General features: G+C 39.0%; 1 protein-coding gene across 14 annotated transcripts in view; it reads left to right on the top strand.

Annotated features, from left to right (window-relative positions):
• pikfyve (phosphoinositide kinase, FYVE finger containing) overlaps nucleotides 1-22,417 on the top strand; it is a 44,969-nt gene that overhangs the window by 17,593 nt on the left and 4,959 nt on the right. For 4 of the 14 annotated variants that reach the window (XM_017706521.2, XM_017706514.2, XM_017706515.2 and 1 more), the window contains 31 exons: nucleotides 1,753-1,960; nucleotides 2,386-2,412; nucleotides 2,618-2,707; nucleotides 2,821-2,956; nucleotides 3,906-4,063; nucleotides 4,379-4,490; nucleotides 4,608-4,755; nucleotides 6,506-6,724; nucleotides 7,178-7,240; nucleotides 7,681-7,810; nucleotides 8,514-8,694; nucleotides 8,827-8,901; nucleotides 9,001-9,108; nucleotides 10,563-10,703; nucleotides 10,952-11,078; nucleotides 13,107-14,338; nucleotides 15,456-15,556; nucleotides 16,066-16,137; nucleotides 16,222-16,393; nucleotides 17,333-17,511; nucleotides 18,229-18,342; nucleotides 18,433-18,541; nucleotides 18,671-18,825; nucleotides 19,621-19,717; nucleotides 19,900-19,960; nucleotides 20,044-20,190; nucleotides 20,828-20,948; nucleotides 21,029-21,124; nucleotides 21,228-21,311; nucleotides 21,426-21,520; nucleotides 21,672-21,731. In XM_017706521.2, the coding sequence (XP_017562010.1) occupies nucleotides 1,753-1,960; nucleotides 2,386-2,412; nucleotides 2,618-2,707; nucleotides 2,821-2,956; nucleotides 3,906-4,063; nucleotides 4,379-4,490; nucleotides 4,608-4,755; nucleotides 6,506-6,724; nucleotides 7,178-7,240; nucleotides 7,681-7,810; nucleotides 8,514-8,694; nucleotides 8,827-8,901; nucleotides 9,001-9,108; nucleotides 10,563-10,703; nucleotides 10,952-11,078; nucleotides 13,107-14,338; nucleotides 15,456-15,556; nucleotides 16,066-16,137; nucleotides 16,222-16,393; nucleotides 17,333-17,511; nucleotides 18,229-18,342; nucleotides 18,433-18,541; nucleotides 18,671-18,825; nucleotides 19,621-19,717; nucleotides 19,900-19,960; nucleotides 20,044-20,190; nucleotides 20,828-20,948; nucleotides 21,029-21,124; nucleotides 21,228-21,311; nucleotides 21,426-21,520; nucleotides 21,672-21,731 (4,818 nt within the window). Of the gene's footprint in view, nucleotides 1-1,752; nucleotides 1,961-2,384; nucleotides 2,413-2,617; nucleotides 2,708-2,820; nucleotides 2,957-3,905; nucleotides 4,064-4,378; nucleotides 4,491-4,607; nucleotides 4,756-6,505; nucleotides 6,725-7,177; nucleotides 7,241-7,680; nucleotides 7,811-8,513; nucleotides 8,695-8,826; nucleotides 8,902-9,000; nucleotides 9,109-10,562; nucleotides 10,704-10,951; nucleotides 11,079-13,106; nucleotides 14,339-15,455; nucleotides 15,557-16,065; nucleotides 16,138-16,221; nucleotides 16,394-17,332; nucleotides 17,512-18,228; nucleotides 18,343-18,432; nucleotides 18,542-18,670; nucleotides 18,826-19,620; nucleotides 19,718-19,899; nucleotides 19,961-20,043; nucleotides 20,191-20,827; nucleotides 20,949-21,028; nucleotides 21,125-21,227; nucleotides 21,312-21,425; nucleotides 21,521-21,671; nucleotides 21,732-22,417 lie in introns of those variants that run through there. The other 10 variants (XM_017706520.2, XM_017706523.2, XM_037539331.1 and 7 more) reach the window with 5 other exon arrangements.

The following is a 22,417-nucleotide window of genomic DNA, read 5'->3' on the forward strand; positions in this document are numbered from 1 at the left end:
ATATTGAGCAGGTGATAATTTTACGCTGCTTTGGCTGCTCAGAACTGACTTGTAGCTCTTCATGCCTGTTTGTCTTTGAGAGAGGTCTAACTGGAGGACCACAGTACTGCACTGTCAGACGCTCTGAGCTCCAGATACAATGCTACATGGTGTTTGAGAGACTAAACAGTTATTGTTCCTTGCTTTTTATTATGGGGAGGGCATGATGAGTGCTGAGTAACATTTTCAGAAACCCTCAGGCTTTAGGGCTGAATCTCAAACAGCTCCCTGCTCACTACTCCCTACGTACTGCTTAGGCGAGAAAACTTGCACACAAATAATGCTCTAAATGTACATAGAGTTGTGCAGCTAATGGCTGAATAAAAATGGCTAGCTATTTTTTATATACAGCACTACTTGGGTGTAGAGGCCATTCTTGTCTGACCTACATACCACACTACATAGGGAGTAGGAAGCAATTTAAGAATTAGCCTTTGTGATTATAAAAAAAACCAACATGCAGTCTGTGATGTGGTTGATTGGTGGCTGGTAGTCAGAGAATTGAGTTGTGTGAATGAACAGCTGCCTAATCAGTAATCCTCTACGCCTGTGAGTGCTTAACGGCAGCCTATAGCGCAAAAATGTAACTTGCTTCTGAAGGGACCAAAAATGTTAGCATAAATACAAATAATTTCTCTGTTAAAATGTTTTCTCTCATGTAATATGAGTAATGTGGCAGACAGTCAAATCACCGTTTACTCTTGATGACCAAAAGTGCAGCTGCATTTCCAAAACAGGCACAGCGAGCTGAAAGTGTGAGGTTTAAATTTGTGTTGCTACAGTTCTGCAGTTGGACAGTACTGGTTGTATTTTAGCGATGCGCCTGCAGCCTGGCCTTAAACAGTGCATGAATACTGTAGTTTTGGAAAATGTATAAATATGCAAATATACAAATTGCAGTTGTGATGTCTGGGAATGCTGCTAGACTCTCAGCACACACCCACTTTCCGTGTGTCTGAACACAAGCAAAATTGTTATAGTTTATAGCTCTGTTAAAGCATCAGCGTTTCACTGAATTGTTGGTTTGTTTGTTTTCTTAATGACGTTCCATGATGCAGCATAACAAATATGTGAATTCTGATTTTACTATGTAATTACTCACAGCTGGACACCTTCATATTTCACCTATACTACCCAGACCAGGCAATCAAATGGCCAGTTAATGCAGTGGCTTTCAAATCAGTCTTCATGGCCCCCTAGATGGTCCACGTTTTTGTTCTATGTACATTGGAGCAAAAGTATAAAGAGTCTGGGGGCTCTGATGACTGGGTTGCAAACCAGAGATTTAAGCCCTTTTTTACTGGGCTTTTTACTTTATTTTGGATGAAAATTTTGGAAACTGCCAAACTGTTGAATATTGCAGAGGCAGTAAGTTGGTTGCACATGTCACATTTAATATTCAGGGAGCACTGAATTTAAGTACTGATTTTAAAGAATTTGCAATTTTTGTGTGTGACAGCCATTACTATGATGATTATCATACAGTGTAAACTAGGCTTTAATCTACCTGATTATGTGCATCAGTTGGTGCATGATGCTCCACTAGGAGGCAGTAAATGGGATGCCTTAAGTGCATGCATAGGGATGCCTTAAGTGCATGCATTAAAACTAATATATATTCTCTCTCTCTCTCTCTCTCTCTCTCTCTCTCTCTCTCTCTCTCTCTCTCTCTCTCTCTCTCTCTCTCTCTCTCTCTCTCTCTCTCTCTCTCAGGTGATTTGCGGGCATGTACATACTGTCGAAAGATTGCTCTGAGTTATGCTCACTCAGCTGACTCGGGCTGTATTGGAGAGGATCTGACAGCTCTGTCTGACTCTCCCTGCTCTGTGTGCATTCTGGAGCCCACCGAACCTCGCACACCTGTTAGTGGACGCAAGGCCAGCCGCAACATCTTCCTGGAAGAGGACCTCGCCTGGCAAAGGTAAAAAAGGAGAGAGAAAAGTATAAAATGTAATTTATTCATTAATTCATCACTTGGGTTCAAATCTGTTCAAATCATATTGTGCCTGTGCTGTTTCTCTCTCCCTCTCTCTTTTGTAAAATTTATTTTTTAGTTTTGCTGTCTCTCAGTTTCACTGTTTTGTGCTCCGTTTCATGCCATCTGTCTTGGCTCTGTCTTTTTTAAAATTGTCTAAAAAGCAGAAGTGGTTGAATTTAAGCCTGGCCCTCCTGACTCCTTAGAAGGTTGAGGGCTGCTCGTGGTTTGGGTTTTTGTGAAACCAGTTGATGTTACCTTTGCAACGGCAGCTTCTTCTGCTCTTGTCCAAAGAGTCATGCCTCTTTTGCTCATGTTCTGCCGAGTCTTTTTTTCAAAGCGCATTTTTTCTCCTTTCTCTTCATGCATAGAAAAACTCCCATTGGGATGAGGAAGAAGTGAGTCTCTGGTGTTTTCATTTTGCACCTTCAATTGACGTCTCAAGAGGCTTCGGTTGCTCTAGATCTAGTGAATGTGACTTTTTATAGTGCATGTTGTGCATGTCCTGTACTAACCCAATCTGTTAGTGTGTCTAGGCAGTAGAAAGTGAAACATTCATAATCTTGCTTATTTTGCTTTGTTTTGTCTGTTTAATTGGTGTAGTTTGATCCATCAGGAGTCACAAAATAGTGGCCTCGGTTCCAGATTGTCTGCTGTGCAAGAAGATTTGGGCAAGTCACCAGCAAGAAAGAGGTAGATTTATTTTTAATTCTGTGCACAATTAATCTTGTGAGGTTTATTCTCTGAAGTGTTCAAATGGTATGTTTGCATGATCATATCTCCACCCACACCCCCCGCTTCTATAGGTCAGCTAGTGTGACCAACTTATCTTTGGATCGTTCAGGCTCTATGGTTCCCTCCTACGAGAGCTCTGTGAGCCCCCAGACCAGCCGAGTTGTGGCTAAGGCTGACCACAGTGAAGAGGAGCGCAAGATCCTCCTGGTAAAAATTCTTTTTTTAACTAATGTATGGCCAGTCTTCACTATGGCTAGGCTGATTATGAGTCCTGTTTGCCCCACCTTGATGACTTAGGCTGTTGACTATTGACAATCCGTGAAAAAAAAAAAATTTCCTTCAGATTTACTATTTTACAGCATATATCGACTTTACATATAATAACTCAGAATCCTTGATTTTTATCACCATTACTTTAAAGACCATGCCTCAAATTTACACCTCATTGTTCTGTAGTGTAGGGGGAAAAGCCAGCTGTCGTATTTATATATATATATATATATATATATATATATATATATATATATATATATAATTTTTTTTTTTTTTTTGGGGTAAATCTTTAAGATTGTTGTATGTTAAAAACTGATAGTTAATGTTTTAGGAAACCAGTCTTGAGTTTGGAAACTCAAGAATTCGTGGAGTTTGGTGAGCCAGGTGTTACTTGAACAGCAGGAGAATTTTTCCTTAAGGATGTGTTTAAATAGTCATCACATGCCTTTTTGTTTGCTGTGACAAGTTCATCATTTATTTAGTGTAGCACAGCATAATTTCCTAAAACAACTTCATTGTAGCAGCATAATTTCCTAAAGCATAATTTGCTAATTGTTACTTTTTTACTTTTGCTACTGAATTGTTGCTTTTGTCTCAAAAGGCTGCAATGCACAGATTTCCAGATGTTTCCTCTATGTGCTTTTACATTTCTGATAATTTTGGAAATTCATAGCTGCCATAAACAAATATTTTATCAAAATTGTACAGCCCTATCTCTGACCACCTTTCACCAGGTTTCCACAGAGGTTTTGTTTTTCCATTTCACATTCAGTAAGCGATGCATGATACGCCTTTCATTTCTGCTTTTATCTTGCTTCTTATGTTGTTGATGGAAATTGACTAATTCTTCTGTTTGTTTATGTGTTTCCTTTTTTAAATGTAGGATTCATCTCAGTTGAAAGACTTATGGAAGAAAATTTGTCACAGTAATACTGGGATGGAGTTCCAAGACCACCGCTACTGGCTGCGAACTTACCCCAACTGCATTGTGGGTAAAGAGCTAGTAAACTGGCTCTTACGAAATGGTACTATCTCTACTAGGTAAGGCTGTTACTGGAGTGATGTACGTATCTCTGATTAACAGCATTAACAGACTTAACTGACATAATATTGGGGCCCAGTTTTTGTCAAGCACCAAGAACTGGGTCTTCAGTAGTTGAAGAAATGTATAAATAATAATGTGCAAGAAGACTCACACAATCTTAGAATATGCAGTATCAACAGAGATGTAATTCAGATTCAAAGGACACCAACTTGGCTACACTGTAAATCATCAGACCTTTTGCAAGATTTTCATTGATTAAAAGTGCCAGAATGTGTTGCCCCTTGCACTTAATTTCATTACCTTTCCCACAGGGCTCAAGCCATTGCTATTGGTCAGGCACTGGTTGATGGACGCTGGCTCGACTGTGTTACTCACCATGATCAGATTTTCCGTGATGAGTATGCTCTGTATCGTCCTCTTCAGGTTAGTTGTGAGAAATGAAAGGTCAATAGTGCATTAGTTTCAGTACTTTTATACTTTAATCAGTATGTGGTAGTTGTCACAATTAGTTTTTGTACAGAAAATTGTCCTTCTTTGTAGAGCACAGAGTTTTCGGAGACTCCGTCTCCAGACAGTGACAGTGTGAACTCCCTGGAGGGCCACTCTGAACCATCGTGGTTCAAAGACATCAAGTTTGATGATAGTGACACCGAACAGCTAGCTGATGAGAGTGACTACATAACACCAAGTAAGAAAACTATTGTACTACTGTTTATAAACGTGAAACATACTTTTGACTAAAGAATATGCCTTCTTTCTCTGTTTGAGATTCTAATGACACTCGCATTTGATCATCCGTTCAGTTTAGTTTAGTCTTTGTTACAGAAGCAAAACAGAGCTGAGTATTCAAACACCTCTTACATTTAAGGTTAGGAGTCTACTCTGCTGTTCCTGTCGGCGCGGGGAATCAATCCTCGGCCTCTCATGTGTGATGCAGTTGAGTTATTCGCTATGCTTTTCAATTAACAGCAACACTGACTCCAGGAAAAAAAACCTTCGCTGCTATTTTTTGAACTAAGAAAATGAACACTGTTCTCTTATTATTGTACCAATTAAGTTATGGTAAAAATACGAATGATAACAAAATAGTGATCATTGGGCCTTAATGTGAGCTTATAATTCCAAGGTTTTATCTGATGTTATCAAAATTGAGATCTGTATTGAGAGATTGAGATATTTGGACTAAGCGGTTTATGGAGATTATTATGATGACATATGGTTAATTAACTGATCAACTACTGCTGATTTGTTGTTGTAGGTACTTTCTAAAAAATTCTTGGGATACTTGAAATATTCTGGAAAATCCCATAGTAAGTTGAAGTTAAAAGGTTGTCCAAACAGTACAACTGATGAATGTTAAAAGCCAGCTAAAAGAAACCTTTTACACATGTGTCCAAGCTCAGCAGTAGGCTGTGTTGGAGTTCTTAGAGCTTGACTGTGATTGTTCCCAAGGTACTAAAGTAAAATTGGCTTTTAGAGTTAGTTTAGTTTAGCCAGGATGGTCATTTTTGCAGGTTATCAGTTTTCTGGGAAATGAAATGCCAAAACAAAACATTTGAAGCCGGTTTGCTTATCTAGCTGAAGTTAATTAGTGACGTAGCTGAACTGATATCCGTTTACCTAATATATAATTTACCTAATATATAATTTACCTGACATTTAAAGCAGCAAGTTAGCAATCAGAGTGGCCAGACAAATTAGCTAGTGTTCGCTACCTACAATACTGTCGGTCTGCAACTCACATTAGCCTCATAAATTACTATGTAGCTAAGCTATTCAACGTGTGTTATGGAATTAATTTCTGGTTTAAGAATTTATGTAGTCTCACCCCCACCCTTTTTTTTTTAAGTTCCGTTGATGGTACTGTCTAACTTGGATTACCAAAAATGCTACTCATTCAAAAATATAGTACACGTAGTTGTTTCTGATGTAGTACAGTATATTTACTCTATGAAATTAACCTATTAAATTATCCACTGTTGGATTGACATCACTGCCTATTGACATGGCTATTGACATACAAACCTATATGCATGCTATTAAAAATGTAATTCTGTCTTTATAATTATCCTACATTATATGTATTACAAGCATTTTTGATAAACAGTACAATACAACTTTCTAGTAAAAAAAATAAATAAATAAAAAAAATTGAGCTTTTAGAATTAATGTCAGCTTGGTCCTTTCCAGAAAATGCTGTTTCCAAATGTCCTAAGGTTTTAACATTAAATAGTCAGAAGTATCTCGGAGCAATGACTGTTAGGAAACAAAAATTATTGTACTATACAAGGATTTTTGCAATTTTGGAAGTGAAATCTTTTATCCTCAGTATCTCAAAACTCACTGAGTGCAGAAGAAACATTATAATCCCTAGCCGACAATGTATTAATACTGTTTTTCTACCTAATTTCCCACTGCCAATTCCCTATTGTTTGTAGATTCAGCCAGCCCCAGTAAAAGAACATCGGTTAGCAGTTTCCAGTCTGCAGTGGACAGCGACTCTGCTGCTTCCATTAACCTGAATGTGGAGCAGGACAATGTCAACTTCCACATCAAGAAGCAGGCCAAGTACCCTCACGTGCCTCCCCACCCAGCCGAACAGAAAAGTATGGAGCACCCTGACCCATTTGCCCCCGACCCAGACTTCCAGGCACCAAGTGAGAAGAGGCTGAGAGGCCTGCTGGCCCTCTGTGTTTGCCTCCTGCTGCTTCAGAAGCAGAGCTAACTCACTGTCATGTTCTTGCCTGAGTTATGATTCACCTTGTGTTTGCCTGAAAAGATAAAAAATCCCCAACATCCCACTGTGCCTTGCACAACACCTTATGACATTTGCATGACATTTAACTCTAATAATTTAAATTTAATACTAATGTTAAATGTAGTCTACATCATACAGAGAGAAGCATGACTCACACTAAGTTCCTGTCCTGACATAAGCATGACTGACTCTCTGTTCCCCAATGAGTAAATAAAAAAACACAGCTAATACACAGTCTGGCATGACACTGACTGATTCATGGCAACCCCAAATTATAAATTTGATATAATGTCTTCTCTTATCCTCAGAGAAACTATTGAAATGTTTTGTCTTCTCTGTCATTATCTTGTAGCTGAATTCCTGGTCACAGAAGATGGAGGTCAGAATATATCAATCAGTGATGCTTTCATCAAAGGTAGGTATTTATGGGTGTCATTTGGCTTCTAAGTGGTGCAACTAGCTTTGATGCCAGTGCTCTGTTGCTGGGACCGGAGTTTGGTGCCATGGCAATCAATCGCGGGGGGGCCAAGGAAGTACATTTGGGAGGGTTGCCTTAGTTCCTCTCTCACTGTTGAGTCAGTGATGTTAGTCAATCTGAGGCGACCGTTAGGTCACATATATAGATTTGAGCCATTAGTAGTCTCTTCTGAGTGCTTTCAGTTGTTTTACGACATATGAAAAGCAGTTCAAGAAGATTAGAGTGATGGGCTACACAATGTGAAGGAAAAAAAAAAAGAAGAAAAAATAGGCAGTTAACGCTTATTTCCAGATAATGGCTGGAAGTAGGCAGTAGCTAAAAGAATCTGCATTATTTTACTTGTCTTACCTAGCTAAACTGTTTCCCTGTTTTGGCAGAGTCTCTGTTTAATCGTCGTGTAGAGGAGAAGGCTAAGGAGATGCTGTTCACTCCACTGGGTTGGCACCACAGTTCCTTGGACCAACTGAGAGAGGAGAATGGGGAGAAAAAAGCTATGGAGAGACTTCTGTGAGTCTTTAGATGTGTTTTGATGATCAGTCAGTACTAGCAGTGCTAATGGCTTACTTGTTCTTTTGTGTTTAGCTTTCGGCGTATAAAAACGTTTTTCTCCTTAGAAGCTAAAGGAGTGTGTAAAAAAAATTGTTGTCTAACTTCCAAGTTGACCATCCAAAATCTGAGTTTTTAGGAGCTCCAGCTCAGAGATGCAATTCCATAATGTCAGGTTAACGTGGCAGTGCCCATAGGTATGTCTGTTTTAGACAGATATGCTATTTGTGTGTAATATCACTACCTGCTGGGGGATAAATGCTTGCTAAAGTCATTCTGAACAATATTTTTAATCTAACTGTGCAACTTTGTTCATTATCAGGGCTGTATTAACGCTGAAATGCTTTAGCCTGTATCTACTTTTTAAAGAAATTAAGCATCCTTTTTTCCCCCAACTTGGGGACTATTAACATTTAGTTTTGCATTAACAATAGAACTAGCATTAGAATTAGCAGGTTCGGTTATCTGAAAAGTCATGTAGCTACAAGAGCAGCCTTGAAGTCTAAATTTTGTTTGTACTTTTTTCCACTTTTACAAAAAAGTGTTGTACTTCCTTATTAGCCAAACAGTCACACAAGCCTTGTAGCTCCATTACAGAACTACAGCAGCCAACTTGAGAACTTGCTGTAAGTTTAGTTTGAGGCTTCTTGCATTTTTTCCTTAGATCTGCCAACCACAGCCATATGATGGCCCTGCTGCAGCAGCTGCTCTACAGCGAGTCGCTGTCTCTCTCTTGGCGGGACATCATCGTGCCAGTGGTGCGGCAGGTGGTGCAGACAGTGCGGCCAGATGTTCGCAGCTGTGATGATGACATGGACATCCGCCAGCTCGTCCACATCAAGAAGGTGGGTGAATGGCATCGTTCACATGTTCTCTATGAGGATCTGTAAGGAAAGAGTGCGTTTTTAAAGTGCTGAGTGCTTCCCCTAAAGTGCTTCTCCAAATCACGAGAACTTTGTTAATTTGCTCTTATGTAGATACCAGGAGGAAAGAAGTTTGACTCTGTAGTGGTGAATGGCTTTGTTTGCACTAAAAACATTGCTCACAAAAAGGTGTGCGTATGTATTTTTTTTACACTTGGATATACTGCACGTCATGATGTATTTTGCTTACAAGTTACGGGCTCTTCTTTTTTCTTTGATGTTTTACAGATGAACTCTTACATCAAGAACCCCAAAATCCTTCTACTGAAGTGTTCCATTGAGTATCTTTACAGAGAAGAAACCAAGTTCACCTGCATTGATCCAATTGTGCTGCAGGTATCTCTCTTTTTGCCTGTACTAAAAGTAAACGAATACTGAACTAATGATCTGTTTTACATCAGTTTTACTGTTGTATGTAAACATGAAATGCAGCAAATGTTATGGCACGTTTTACTTTTTTTATGTTAAATTTGGAAATTGTACTCTGAAAAAAGCATATTTAACTTTGTCCCTTGAATAGGATTTAACAATCAAGGCTTTGCTAAAAATCAAGAAAATGTTATTTGATGTGGGTGTTTAAACTTTTGTCATGTAAAGTATTAAAACAGTTCTGTTTACCTATGTTGTGAATCATAAAAATGTCTGGAAATATCAACATGATACCATATCACCACCCCCTGCTCTGAACAAGACAGCTATGCTTGACTAATTAGCTTTAGTCTTTAAAATCATAAAAGCCAGTAGAAATAGCAAACAAACAAATAAACAAATAGAGTTTACAGAGCTTCTCCTGAAAGGAAATCAGCTTTGGTCTCTGAAAGTGATGTTTGACTGTTTATGCATTAATTTGAAATTGGTAGCATTAGATGATTTGACATATTGCTCGTCAAAGTCTGCAACAGTGTGAATTTGTTTGCTGCTCTTACTCTGTACTGGACATACTCAGAGTCAAAGTAATGCAGTCAACAGTCTCAGCACAAGAGGACAGAAATTGATAATATACATTTTCAGAAGTTTCAGATACATTGTCCACAATGTATGTTGTCGCCTCAGAGTAGCGCAGTTGTTATTAAATAACTGTTACAGTGAACAATATTGCAATACCATGCTAACACGGCATTGTGAAACTGTTCCTTGTTAGCATGGTGCTAATATAATATTGTGAATCCCAACATGTGCCTGTTGTGCTTATGTTATGAAACAAAACATTTCTCCATCAGACATTACCATATAATGATGTACTCAGGATTTGACTGCATCCGCCTCTCACAAAACAAAAAAATAATTTTACAATGATTTTGAGCATGACACAGCCAGTTTCTCAGATTCACGTCCTCAGACTTGAGTCATCATGATCAGATCTTTTGATGTTGCTTTACTTAGCCAGAAACTGGCCTGTTATGTGGGAAGCAGAGCTGTTGTCATGAAAGCTAAGCTAATGCTAAGTAGGTCCTCTCTTTTAGTTAACAGCTCTGTTTAGCGATTGTTAGATAGATGGCTGAGATTTATAGCTCAGTGATAGCTTGAAAATTGTCCGTTGGTGACCATGTAAGCAAACTAAAAGCGAAATAAACGCTTTTACATCATCACAAAGTAGCCTAGTAACTCTGTATAATACATCACAGTGTGTTTGACATAGAATCACAGATTGGCTAAGTGAATCTACAGCCCAATTTTTTGGTGGTGCTATTATCCAAAATAATCAGCGCTTAGTCATTTGTTAACATCATTTTAAATTATGTGAATGCTAAAATTAGTGATACAAGTAAATCACTGACTGCTGTCTTTAGGAACGAGAGTTTCTGAAGAACTACGTGCAGCGGATAGCTGACGTTCGACCTAATCTGGTGCTGGTGGAGAAGACGGTGTCGCGCATTGCTCAGGACATGCTGCTGGAGCATGGCATCACCCTGGTCATCAATGTCAAACCTGTTAGTGCACCTTCTACACTAAAGTGACACTAAACCAGCATCCACTGCTTTGTTTAGACTCCCTGAAATCATGTTCTGTCTGTGTGGTGTGCTTTTCTTGTGCGTTTGAACAGTCAAAGCTTTGGTATCTGTAATCATGAGGTGAGCAATGGTTTGCTTTCCCCACACATCTAGATCAGTACGGGGAATTCAGACTCGAAAGCATTAGAGTGGGGTGTAAGCTTTGTTTTCTTGTCTTTTTTTTGTAGCAAGTGCTGGACCGAGTGAGTCGAATGACTCAGGGTGATTTAGTGATGTCTATGGACCAGCTGTTGACCAAACCTCGCTTGGGGACCTGCCACAAATTCTACCTTCATTCCTTCCAACTTCCCCACAGTGAGTGTGTGCTTTTCATGCACTCTTTATCTGTATGTTGAGTACATTTTTACACATTTGTTCTAGATGGTTAGAGCTACAGTGCGCCTTTTCAAAATATTTCATATTTCGTTATTGTGTTGTACTCCTTTCAGTACTCTCCTCTTTATCATGCTTTTATTTCCATGGTTATTTTTAATTGAAAACTGTTTCTAAGGGGGTAGTTTGCTAAAATGATAATTTATACATTTTATTAGAGATTAGGTAGCATTGAAAGTGGTGGAGTTTTGCTTTAAACACACTTGGCAGTATATTATTTGTATTTTAGCCAATCTGTGTTGTAGTTTTAAGATGTAAATAATGAATTAGCTCAGTGCATTGCTGCCCTTACGCCAAAATATTGTAGCGTAATTATTTATGACTTGCGCTTATTGACCAGTTGCCTCTTCTGTTCAGTATTGCTCATTTTGCTCCCAGTGTTTCACCTGTCATTTAAATGTGCGGGGCAGCATGTGAATTTGGGCTGAATTCAAACCCTAAAATTCAAGAGCAGATTTGGATTATCCTGACAGTCCAAATAACACATTTACTTTTGAATTAAACTATTAAGTCGTCTTATACATTTTTATAGAATCATGTCAGTGTGATTTGATTATACCATAACTGCTCAACACACTAGCAATTTCAAAAGCTGTAGAGGAAACACTGATTGATGTGATTTTAAATTTTACTGACCTTTCATGTACGAGTTTAAAATTTGAATAAATACTGAAATTTGAAAAAATGAATGTCACAGTGCGACTTTACTTGTGCTAGTGTGTTTCATGCGTTAATTTAATCTGTGCAGTTTGTGCTTCAGGTTAAAACAAAAAAAACAAACAAACATGGTCTAATAAAGAATCGACCAAAACCATCAGCCCTTGGCCAATTTGGCCGTAAAATAATCAGAATCAGTGATAAAAATTGTGAAAGGTAATTTGAAAAAAAAAAAAGAAGTAACAAGACTGATGTATCAAAACCTAAGCTTATACCCCATTATTTAGCTAAACCTTCACATCTTTTCATCAAAATGTGCTGTTAAGAAATACTAGACTGCATGTCCAAAGGTTTATGGAAACCCCTTCTTAGTAGTGAATTCAGCTGCGTTAAGGTACACCCATTGCTGACACAGGAATGCAAATGCACACACAGTCTTGTCTCCACAGAAAAGCACCATGGACACCATGTCCAATGTGAAGTGTTGGCTAGAAGTGTTTGAAGCCCCCTAGCATTGAGCTGGTGAACTGCATTGTCAATAGAGCACCAGCAGGAATGAGGTTGGATCCAGAAATAATCATCCAACATCAATACCTGATCACGTTAGTGCTCCTGCTGTTGTATGCAATTGAATCATCACAGCAGTGTGTAATTTTTTAGTGTAAAGCTTATTCCGAAGAGCAGAGACAGTCACTGCAGCAAATCAGGACAAACTCATGATATTGGAAAAAACATTGGATAAGCAGGTGTCTACAAATAGTGTAGACACGTGGTTTCTGACACTGTCTGAGATAATGCTATGTAGAGTTGAGCAATATCACAGTATTTTATCATTATCATGATAAAATAATTATCATGATAAAATGCATCAATGTGATAATTTGCTTTTCTGAACATATTGTGGATATGGTCAGTACTTAAAGAACACTGGCTAAATGCATGTTGTATTACAAAGAGGGTGTACTTAGTCCTGTCCAATTGGATTTAGTGCAGTGTAGAATATGAGACGTAAAATACAAAATACTGTTCCCAGAGTTTTTTTTTTTAATTTGGCCCTACTAAAATATTGTGTGTCACAATGCTATAGTAAATATTGTGTATAGACATGTGATGCAATATTAATGTTTGCACCCATAACCTCCAGATCCAGTGCAAACCTAAAGAATTAAACTTGTCTTGGCTGATTGACTCCATTTTGACCTAAGCAAATTTTAGTTTTCTCTTAAAACTAAATTTATCTTAAATTGCTTTAAGATAAAACTGCTGTTGCTATCTTACTGATTTTTCTGCCAGATGAGATCAAGACCCTGATGTTCTTCGAGGGCTGTCCTCCTCAGCTAGGCTGCACAATTAAGCTCCGTGGTGCCTCGGAGTACGAGCTAGCCCGAGTGAAGGAGATCATTACAATGATGGTCTGTGTAGCTTACCACTCACAACTGGAAATCTCCTTCCTTATGGATGAGTTTGCCATGCCTCCAAGCCTGTCTAAGAGCACCTCTTTCCCTTGCCTGCTGGAGAGCACTGTCAGGGAAGAGGAGCAGGAGGCGGAGAGGGAGAGCCAGGGCAATGGAGCTAGTGTAGAAGAGGATAACCTAGAGCTCCCTTCAGAAAGTGACTTTGAGCCAGGCTTCCAGGATGTCATAAAAGGCCACAGTAGGCAGCCATCTGTCTCAGAATCCTCAGTGAAAGATGGAGAAAGCCCTAAAGTGAGTAGAAACAACTCCTCCTCATCTTTGCTTGGAGGAGAGGCTGAGGAGGTAAAGACGTCCACCCCAGTGTCTTGTCCCGTGAGTCAGCGACCATCTGTATCTCCTCCTTACCTCATTGCAGACTTGGAAGAGATTGCAGAAGAGGAGGTGAAAGAACCATTGGATGCAGAAGGAAATGGACAGGAAGAGGGTACCATGGTGCAAGGGGTCCGTGCTGATTCTGAAACCTCGCTGCCTCCAGCGCAACTCTTCAGGGATCCGCTGCAGGACGACACTGGCCTCTTTGTGGCTGAGCAAGTGACCTCAGCAGACGATCGCCTCAAGTCTATCTCAGCCTGCTTCAAGCAGGAGCTGAAGGACATTATCCTTTGCATTTCACCCTTCATCACCTTCCGTGAGCCCTTCCTGCTGACACCGGCTGGCCTGCGCTGCCCTAGTCGTGACTATTTCCCAGAGCAGGTCTACCTGTCGCCGCTCCTCAACAAAGACTTCAGGGAGCTGGACGGCCGGCGCAAGAAGCTCCTGCTCAAAGACTTGGCACCACCTGCCTGTTCTCTGAGCAACGGGACAGGTCCCCCGCAGCGTCCTGCTCAAGTGCTGCCTTCTCATAAGCTAACTACAACACGCATCGTGGAACAGCTGAGCAGCAGTCAGGAACTGGCCCGCATGCTTGCCGACTACCGTGCCCAAGGAGGACGCATCCGTCAGCGTGATGTCGACCCCTTCGCCAGTCCCCCACCCACAAAGGCATCTGTGAAGGCGGACAGTGAGGAGGAGAAAGGGTCAGGACAAAACGAAATGGCTTGGGCCACAAAGGTGAGTACTTCTCACTTGGCAGTACATAAACCTAAACTTTTTTCTGAATATGAAGTGCATGACAAATACTACTGGAACAGCTACTAGAATTACCAGCGTAGGTTTTATAGTGCTGTTTGTAAGAGACTTCACTGGCTGACTGACACAAATATGTAATTTCCCCAAAATACTATGAATATACCAGTTGGATTGTACAATAAAGATGCAAAAAACTTATTTGTAGATTCATCAGGACTCTCGAGATATTCTGCATGGTTACACAAAATGCAAAAGGGTTACACATGGTAGTCCCAGTGCTAGTAGGTGAAGCATGTGAACCACAAACTTTTTTTTTTTTTTTTTTTTTTTTTTTTTTTTTTTTTTTTTACCGCCTCTAACACAGAGTTATTGGACAGCCCAGTGCTAACTCCCAATTCTGTTATGTCAGCTAACAGACACCCACATTGGCTGACATCTTGCTGGTTCAAGGGGGAAGAGGGAAGTCGTTCCTACCCACCTAGAAGGCGTAGCAATAAGAAGTATTAATTCCCAGAATAGTAATTCCCAGTCATTGAGCACAGTACATGCTCCTGTCTTTTAGTGGGTTTTGTTCAAATTACCATGAGGTCAATTTGAACAGGGCTGCTGTTGCTAATGATGCTTTGGATTTGGTGAGTTATAGAACACCATTCATTCCAGAATTTACAACTTTAGAATCTATGGTTATTGCCGACTCTTTTGGTTATCAGATGAATAACAGTAGCTCCCTGGGTGAAACTAATCCAATTTTTTTTTTTTTTTTTTTTTTTTGGACACAGATTTCACAACTGCCTGTACCCAAAAATCTGGTCTTTTCACATTAGATTTAAGGCTCTTTCATATGTGGTCCCAGATCAGATGCATGTATTATGTCCTCAGTATCTGCGAAAGCTGAGCAGTGGCTAACTTGATCAAATGTGCACTTGGGGATGCTTTCAGAGCAGACGTCTTTTCAGGAATGGGTCACTTATAAACTCAAATGTGAACCACCAAGGGAGAAAGATTTGGACAGAAAAGTGGACTTTTCTTTTCTGGACAGAAAAGAATTGTTGTTGTGTCAAGAGAGGTTGAGACGTATTTGTGTTTTACTCCAACACAGCTGGATTGCTTGACTCCAAAAAATCATCAACGACTTTGCGTGCTGTTCAGCAGCTCCTCTACACAGTCTCACAATGCTCCAAACCACTGTGTCAGTCCTTGGTAAGCATGCTGTTTTTCTATATTTCATATTTAATATAATTCTGAACACAAGTCTGAAAGAAATAGTTAGCACACTATCCCACCTCAGAGACATTTACATTGGCTGACTCCAAAAGAAAGCCAGCGGCATTTCAAAGGACGCTACTTCCTCTAGACATAGCTTGTTTTCCCTCTTGCCCTCAGGAAAGAGATTCAGATCAATCAAAGCATGAACCAGATTTAAAAAACAGCTTCTTCCCACAGGCAATCAGTTGCATAAGACCCTCCTCCCCTCCTTAAGACTAAGACTGATATATTTGTCATCTTTTACTATGTATCATTTCATTTTACACTAGTATATCTGTATATACTTTATCTTATTGTGTGGATCTGTACATTTTGGCATTATTTACCTTGATTTTCTTTTTTATTTATAACCTTGCAGGTTGCTAAAAGGTTGTGCACTGTTGTTAAACAATGAAAATAATCCTGTCTGTCTGTCTGTCTGTCTGTCTGTTGCCTACATTTAGGATTGTGACAATGGAATTTTATGGAAAGAATGACTTGACGCTCGGCATATTTCTGGAAAGATACTGTTTCAGGTAAAAAAAAAAAAAAATCACTTTCTAATTAGGTAGCATTTGTGTTTCTGGGATTCTGAATATTTGATGTTGTGTTTGATGCAGGCCCTCTTATCAGTGTCCCAGCATGTATTGTGAGACTCCCATGGTCCACCATATCCGGCGTTTTGTGCATGGAAACGGCTGTGTCCAGATCGTTCTGAAAGAACTTGATTCCCCTGTACCTGGATACCAGCACACTATCCTCAATTATTCCTGGTGCCGAAACTGTAAACAGGTAACAGGGTCACAAAAGTGACAGACAAATCCCACATTATGTGTTTCCTTTTAAACCATCTTTCACCAAAAAAATCACACCTCACACAGTAAATCAGCCCAGATGCATTTGGTGTCCAAATTTTGCTTCTTTGATGAAACCAAATGTTCCATGAAACCAAACTTCTCTCAACCTGCTGACTTGACAGTCAGACTGACTTGACACTGGAATCACTCTGTTTATTTATCTCAGTTTCCACAGTAGATGAGAAGAGTTTAAAAGTGAAATTATATTGGAGAGCTGGTAATAATGCAAAATTTAGACACTACGCATCTTTGCAGACTGACTATGTGCGGGCTAAGTAAGTGAAAAATTGTGATTGTTCTGTTCAACCTATATTCAGTTGAATACACTACAAAGACAAGATGTTTAATGTTCAAACAGATAAACTTTATTGTTTTTTGCAAATATTCACTCATTTTGAAAATATTTGGTACATAATACAACAAAGGAGACCCCGAACTGTTGAGTAGCTGAATGTTTCATTTTCAGAACTCCAGCAGTTGTTCTCCTTAGTTCCCAGATTAATCACAGAGTGTTGTTAAAAGAAGAGGTGATGAAACACAGTAGGAAACATGCCCCTGTCCCAACTTTTTTCTGGCGTCAAATTCAAAATGGGCATACATTTATTTATTTATTTATTTATTTATTTTCTTTTGAAAATATGGTTTACATGACTATTTACATTCTGCACAGCATCCTAATTTTTTGTAAATGGGGTTGTACATTAATATTTGCCTTAAGGTGAAATTGAAATACATTTTTTTCAAACTGTTATGTTAAGGATCATGTATGCCACAGCCATAGTTACACAGAGTGCAGATTTACACACCCAAGACATTTCTGCAGGAGTTCCATTCAGTTTAGTATCTTACAGTTGTTCTTCCTTTGTGATGGCAGGCGACACCAGTGGTCCCCTTATCCAATGACTCATGGTCCATGTCCTTCGCCAAGTATCTGGAGCTGCGTTTTTATGGCCACCAGTACACTCGCCGTGCCAACGCTGAGCCCTGTGGCCACTCCATTCACAAAGATTACCACCAGTATTTCTCTTACAACCAGATGGTGGCCTCCTTCAGGTGAACATCTTCAATCCGGTCATTTTTTGTGTTTAAGTTGTTCATGTTTCTTTAGTTCAAATACCTGTCGTCATTATTATTATTATTATTATTATTATTATTATTATTATTATTATTATTATTATTATTATTATAACAGTAGTAGCTTATTTATGCTAGGCTAATGTGGCTAGCAAGATAATGCTAGGAACAAATAAATATCTTTTTTTTTTTTTTTATGTTAGCTATAGTAGTAAGTCTAGTTATTGTCACACCTCTACTTTCTCAATCACATGCTTAACAGTGTGTCCTTGTCATTGCGTTCGTGCTAAGGCACTTTCATAGTAGCAAAGTATAATATATTTGTAAATTTTAAATACAAGCTATCACACTTTACAGCCCTGTCAGTACTGAACAGCATCTGTCTAAATTGTAAGCCTGTATATTTTCTCCCTGACTTTCCATGATGCAACATATCTATTTAAAAATTCAAAAATTGATGCTTAGAACAGATAACCATGAACTTGTGTACCCATGCACATCCCTAGTTCTCTATAGTGTATACAAACAAAATAATTCCTGTTCAGTAAGTATTCTGTCAATTTCTACTATGTACTACCAACAATGGCTAAGTTGAAGTCATAGGATGATGCCAAAGCAATTACTTTTCTTCTATCTGTCTACATGCACTTTGTCATGTTTACTGATTCACTGAGTTCTGCTTGTTCTTATCTGTAGCTATATCCCAGTGAGACTGTTTGAGATATGCTTGCCTCCTCCTAAAATCTTCATCAGAAACCAAGGCCCCTGCAAGACCGGCCTACAACAGGACCTCAAAGATTTCTCTCAGAAGTAAGACTCTTCAGGTAACCTGATTATTTTTTAAACTCATTCCAGAAGTTCTCTTGATTAAATTAATGGCTTTGTTTGTCTTTTGTTCAGGGTGGCTCAGGTTTATGCAGCTGTAGACGACCGTCTCACCTCCCTAAAAACAGACACCTTCAGCAAAACTCGCGAGGAGAAAATGGAGGACCTGTTTGCACAGAAAGATGTAAGTATGTATTGATATTTCTATTGCTTCTGCAATCTGCAGGTTTGTTTATCATGAAATTTAAAGTGGTAGTTAAATCATCACACACTAGGTATATGAAGGTGTTTAAATTGGATTCTCTGTGGTCAGATGGAGGAGGCTGAGTTGCGCAGCTGGATAGAGAAGCTGCAGGCGCGTATACAGGCCACTGGGGTGGACACTCCCCAGCAGCTACAGGCTGTTCTGGAGTCTGTGGTGATAAAGAAGCAGAGCCTGTGTGAGACACTGCAGTCCTGGAACAGCAAGTAAGTACTTAACGCAGTCGATAGAATGAGCTTTGCATATGCTGCATTGTGCAATAGTCTTGGGCACCTAAGCAAATTTTTTTAAATGGCATTTTTGTTGTTGGTTTTTTTTATTTCTTCACTCTAAACATTTGTGTGGTTTGATGTACCAAAACAATAATTATCTATTTTTACATGACCGTTTTTCAGTCATCTGTTCATCTCTTAAAAATCAAACGGGCTGTTTTTGTTACTGTGTCTTTAAGAATAAGATTTAAAAGAGCTCTGTTCTTAGTGGCTGCCCTACATTGTGTTTCATTCAAAAAGCTCTATAAAACTCTGTAACTTCAGTGTGACTGGGAAGGTGTTGGTTCTCTTGACATCACAGAAACAAGAATTTTGAAACCGTTTTCAGTCCTTTCAAAAAAGCAATGGAAAATTATTTCATTATCTGGACTATCTTTAAAACCATTTTTCTCAACAGTAAATGTTGAGTAACTAAACATTGCTATTTTCAAAAATGTAGTTAATCTGGTTAGAAGAAAATAGTTTGGCTCTGGACTTCATCATGGCGCCCCCAACCATTGCATAGTTTTGTTGAATTCCATTAGTAAATGTATCAATAAAAATCCATTATTCTTTAACAAAATATTTATTAGCTCCAGCAGGTTTTGGATAATGACAACAAATAATACTAGGCTGCCACAAGGAGAGGTGTGGAAATGTGTCAACCAATTGTTGCAGCCCAAGAAAATAGATACACTGCATATTCCCCAGAGACAAAAGAAGTAGCCATAGTTATAAAACGTGTGTCAGATTACAGGATCTGTTCCAGCTGGAGAAAGGCAGGAAGCGATTGTCTGTACCACCCAGCCCTGGCAGACACCGACAGACCACCAATGATGACAGCAAGGTTAGCAGCCACTCACTTGTTTGTTTGAGTGCAAATGTCTAATTTGTTCAGTGGCTTTAGCGTTTACTTTATTGCTTAAGTCATGCTTCTTCTGGTAAACCTTGAACTAATATTAAATGTTGAAATAAATGTAGATTTTTTTAAAGTGTAGGTCAGAACTGTTCTGTTTATTTTATTCGTAGACAAGTGTTCTTGAGTCCTCACCTCGCAATCCCTCCCCTGTTGTACAGAATGGTGAGAAGGGTGAGTTGGCTAATAATTACATACAGAAATAGGCATTAAATTTTGATTGGCTTGTGCAGTTGATTGACTTCTTTTATTCGTAGTGCCAGAAGACCGACATCTCACCACGATGCCTTCAGGCTCTGGGTCATCCTCCTTACTGCAGCTTCCATCACCAGCAGAGCAGGGCTCGGAGCTCCTCACATCTGGACCTACCTTTCCTGACCAGGACTCAGTCAGCATTCCTGAAGGTCTGCACACACAAACATGCATACACACTCACAAACAATCTTGTTGTGAGCCAGTAGCAGGATTTATTATGGGGTTTATTTATGGGGTTATTCACATGTCCGAAATGAAATTTATACCAAACTGGAAAAAAATAATTTTATACATCTATAAAATAATTCTCTTATTTTTCATCTTATTTTTTATAGCTTTCAGCTAACTAGTAGGAAGCTATAAAAACATCTTAGGTGTGTCCACAATTGCTGATGATTCCTTAATGCCTGAGAAAGCTGTAAAATATTGAGAATGATGTTATAATAGAAATATTCAGGATGCTTTGGATTTGAAAGGTGTGATCAAATCTTGAGGTAGAGAAGTAACTATAAACAGATAATTAGAATATAGTTAAGCATACTTAAAGTTGCACTGCGTAATATTTTGTGGTTAAAATTGAAAGAGGTAGAATATACTGGGTCATGCTAAAATATGGTGTGCTTGCTGTCACAATGTTGTAAATTAGCCTTGTTTTTCCCTTATAGGACACCTCTGTCTTTAAAATGTACAAAAATACAAATGCAAACACCTCTACACAGTGCACCTACACAGTGCACAGAAAAGAATGGTCCATAATATGTTGATCTTTTTACATTTGTGTCTCAGATGTGTTTGATGGACACTTACTTGGTTCCAATGACAGTCAAGTGAAGGAGAAGACCACCATGAAAACCATACTGGCCAATTTGTTACCAGGGAACAGTTATAACCCCATTCCTTTCCCTTTGTAAGTCACATGACATTTATCATTTATGGCTGAGATTATTTATTGTTTAGTAACTTTTGGTCTTATTGCATTTGTGTCAGTGACCCAGACAAGCACTATCTGATGTATGAGCATGAGCGTGTCCCTATTGCAGTTTGTGAGAGGGAGCCCAGCTCCATCATTGCCTTTGCTCTCAGGTATGATGTCATTCATCCCACACAGTCTGAGAGCTTTTCTTAACACCATTCTCTGAGCTTTATTTATTTATTTATTTATTTATTTATTTATTTTGTCTTCCAGCTGTAAAGAATATAAAAATGCCCTTGAAGAGCTCGCGAAGACCATGCTTAAGGCTTCTGGAGAGGACGCATCCCAGAGCGTCAGGTCTGCATATGACTGTTTATTTAGAGTATTTTCAGATGTTTCTTACTCTCACTCACCATGGCTGTGTGAGATATGTGTTTAATCATGCACTTGTCTGTACTCCTCTGTGTGTAGTTCTGGAGAGAGCAGAGTGAGGAACAGTCCAGCCAAGGCCAGTGAGGGCAGCACCTCTCAGCTGGGACGCAGCAGTGTGGACTTGGACCCCCTCAGTGAGTCACTCAATCTTACTGAGAAACATACTGATCCACCTACTGAATGTACTGAGGAGTATCTATGAATTGTATTTGTTAAAACAGATGAAATGTACATTATAAAGTGCCTGAAAACTTGACATTACGTACAACTCTTTTCCTCCAACAGAGGAGCCCGAGAGTGGTGACAAACAGAAGAAGCAGACTGGGAATCCACACATTGAACTGCGTGAGTATTATTATAGTTCAGCCAGAAATCCTCATGTGACTAACCATATCATTCTGATGACATTATATGCTGGGCTCAACTTGAATTAATGGTTGTTCAGAAAAACTTACCCCAGAGCTCGATCAGCCAGGACATGTTTGGACATAAGTTTTGTTTTTGTTTAGGGCTGAAAGTGTGAGGCTAATGTTGCTAACAAATACAAGAAGTAACTAGTCAGCTAAATGTTTTCCATAAATGCAGTCATGTGAAAAATAAGGATGCCTTATGAAAGCCTGTTTTTTTTTATTTATTATTTATTTATTTTTACATGTTTGGACCTGTTTGGTGAAAATAAAATATCAGTTGTAACAATAACAAATGATTCAAGTAATATACCTATACAATTAAAACTGAAGAAAAGACTTTGCAGAAGGTTTTAAAAAGTATAATTTAAAAATGCAGTTTCTGGTGAGGAATAAGTTAGGATACCCCCACATTTATTCCCCCTTAAAATAGCTAAAATCACACAGTTGTATCACATCAGGTGCACGTGATTAGAACATTGTTGCATTTTGAAGGAGGCCTGCCTTATTTAAACCTCAGACATTTAGTTTGGTGTGCTCCTGACTGTTGCAGTGAGAGTGAACACCATGGTGAGATTGAAAGAGCTGTCTGAGGCCATTAGAAAAAAAGATTGTAGCAGGTTA

This window comes from Pygocentrus nattereri, chromosome 6, assembly GCF_015220715.1.
Source record: "Pygocentrus nattereri isolate fPygNat1 chromosome 6, fPygNat1.pri, whole genome shotgun sequence".
NCBI classification, from domain to species: Eukaryota; Metazoa; Chordata; class Actinopteri; order Characiformes; family Serrasalmidae; genus Pygocentrus; species Pygocentrus nattereri.